General features: G+C 56.1%; 2 protein-coding genes across 2 annotated transcripts in view; one reads left to right on the top strand and one right to left on the bottom strand.

Annotated features, from left to right (window-relative positions):
* Positions 1-93, bottom strand: part of LOC115279791 (carcinoembryonic antigen-related cell adhesion molecule 1-like) — a 15133-nt gene extending 15040 nt beyond the window's left edge. Inside the window, 1 exon segment of the mRNA XM_029924296.1 lies at positions 27-93. Within this exon segment, the coding sequence (XP_029780156.1) occupies positions 27-93 (67 nt within the window).
* Positions 7-1366, top strand: LOC115281285 (carcinoembryonic antigen-related cell adhesion molecule 8-like). The gene is made up of 2 exons (XM_029926672.1): positions 7-155; positions 961-1366. The coding sequence occupies exons 1-2, from the start codon at positions 92-94 to the stop codon at positions 1326-1328; spliced, it is 432 nt and encodes a 143-aa protein (XP_029782532.1). The 5' UTR covers positions 7-91; the 3' UTR covers positions 1329-1366.
* The last annotated feature ends 9 nt before the right edge of the window (positions 1367-1375 follow it).

Here is a 1375-nt window from a genome sequence, read left to right as displayed (position 1 = left end):
GAGCCTAATCGTCGGGACAGCAGTGCTCCTGAGCATTTCTGGAGCAGAAGCTCTCCTCACAGAGGGGGCGACAGAGCAGGCAACAAGCACCATGCGGGCCTTCTCGACCCCTCCCCGAGGACGGCGGGTCCCCTGGCAGGAGCTCCTGCTGGCAGGTGAGAGGGACGACCCCCTGGGAGGGGGGACAACGGGAGAGAGAGACTGGCTGGGGACAGGACGCTGAGAGGGGACATGGGAGCAGGGCAGGGAAGGACAGCGGGTTCCCTGCTCAGCAACAGGAAAGTCTCATGATCTGGAAGTGGTGAGCGAGGTGCTGTTTCCAAGTGTCTCATCCCTGAAGACTGAATGTGGGAAACCCATGTTGGCCACCAGGGGCCCTGAACGCTGCCTCTCCCACCAACCTGAGACAGGGACAGATCAGCCTGGGGCAGGAGGGCCCTGGGGTATTTGCATCCACAGGTATTTGCAGCCCGCTGCACCGCTGGGGCGCACCCGGGTCAGAGTCCCTGCCCTCCCTGAGCGCACTTCTCTGGGGAGGAAGACGGACAAGCAAAGACATGGAATGGGAGGTCAGGCGTGGACAAGTCATGGAGGAAACAGAGCAGGGAAAGGTCAGAATGTGAAGACAGAGGGTCCTTAGAGGAGGCAATATGGCAGGCCTCTCCCAAGGACCCCCTGAGTGTGAGCAGGTGTCTGAGGGCAGTCAGGGAGTGAGCCCACAGACATCTGAGGAAGAGCATTTGAAACAGAGAAAAATCACATGTTCAGAGGCGCCAAAGTAATGCTGGTTGTGCCACTGACCTTCACCAGTAGGAGACACACAGACCCACAAAGACAGGTGCCAACTCACACCTGCCCCCAAGGCTGAGGGATTAGGACCCACTCAGTCTCCAGAGCCCCATCTGTCCATCCCAGTACACAGGCCAATTATTCATCTGTGTCTTCTCTCTTCCCTCCTAGTCTCACTCTTGGCCTTCTGGAACCCTCCCACCACCGCCCAAGTCACTACTGAATCGGTGCCTCCCAATGTTGTCAAAGGGAACGATGTTCTTCTGCGTGTCCACAATCTGCCTGGGAATATTCTAGCCTGTGGCTGGTTCCGAGGGACAACTATAGAGCCCAGTAATCAAATTATATCATACGCAGCACACTCACAAGAAATTATCCCGGGAGCCACACACACTGGCAGAGAGACATTATATTACAATGGATCCCTGCTGTTCCAGAACACCTCCCTGGAGGACACAGGAGACTATACCCTACAGTACGTAAAGATAAATGCCCAGATTGAAAGAGTAACTGGACAGCTCCGTGTGTTCGGTGAGTAATTCCTCTCCCCTCTGGTGTCGGGTGGGGTGAATTCTACTTCACACAC

The sequence above is a fragment of the Suricata suricatta genome, chromosome 16 (genome assembly GCF_006229205.1).
Source record: "Suricata suricatta isolate VVHF042 chromosome 16, meerkat_22Aug2017_6uvM2_HiC, whole genome shotgun sequence".
In the NCBI taxonomy this organism is placed as follows: Eukaryota; Metazoa; Chordata; class Mammalia; order Carnivora; family Herpestidae; genus Suricata; species Suricata suricatta.
Note: the sequence above shows the minus strand (reverse complement) of the source record. Positions and strands in the feature narration are given on the sequence as shown.

Bases quoted from the DNA above. Each gene is read 5' to 3' on its own strand.
- LOC115281285 (XM_029926672.1), top strand. From the start codon at position 92: ATGCGGGCCTTCTCGACCCCTCCCCGAGGACGGCGGGTCCCCTGGCAG. The intron at 156-960 runs GTGAGAGGGACG...CTTCCCTCCTAG, and splicing joins GCAGGAGCTCCTGCTGGCAG to TCTCACTCTTGGCCTTCTGG.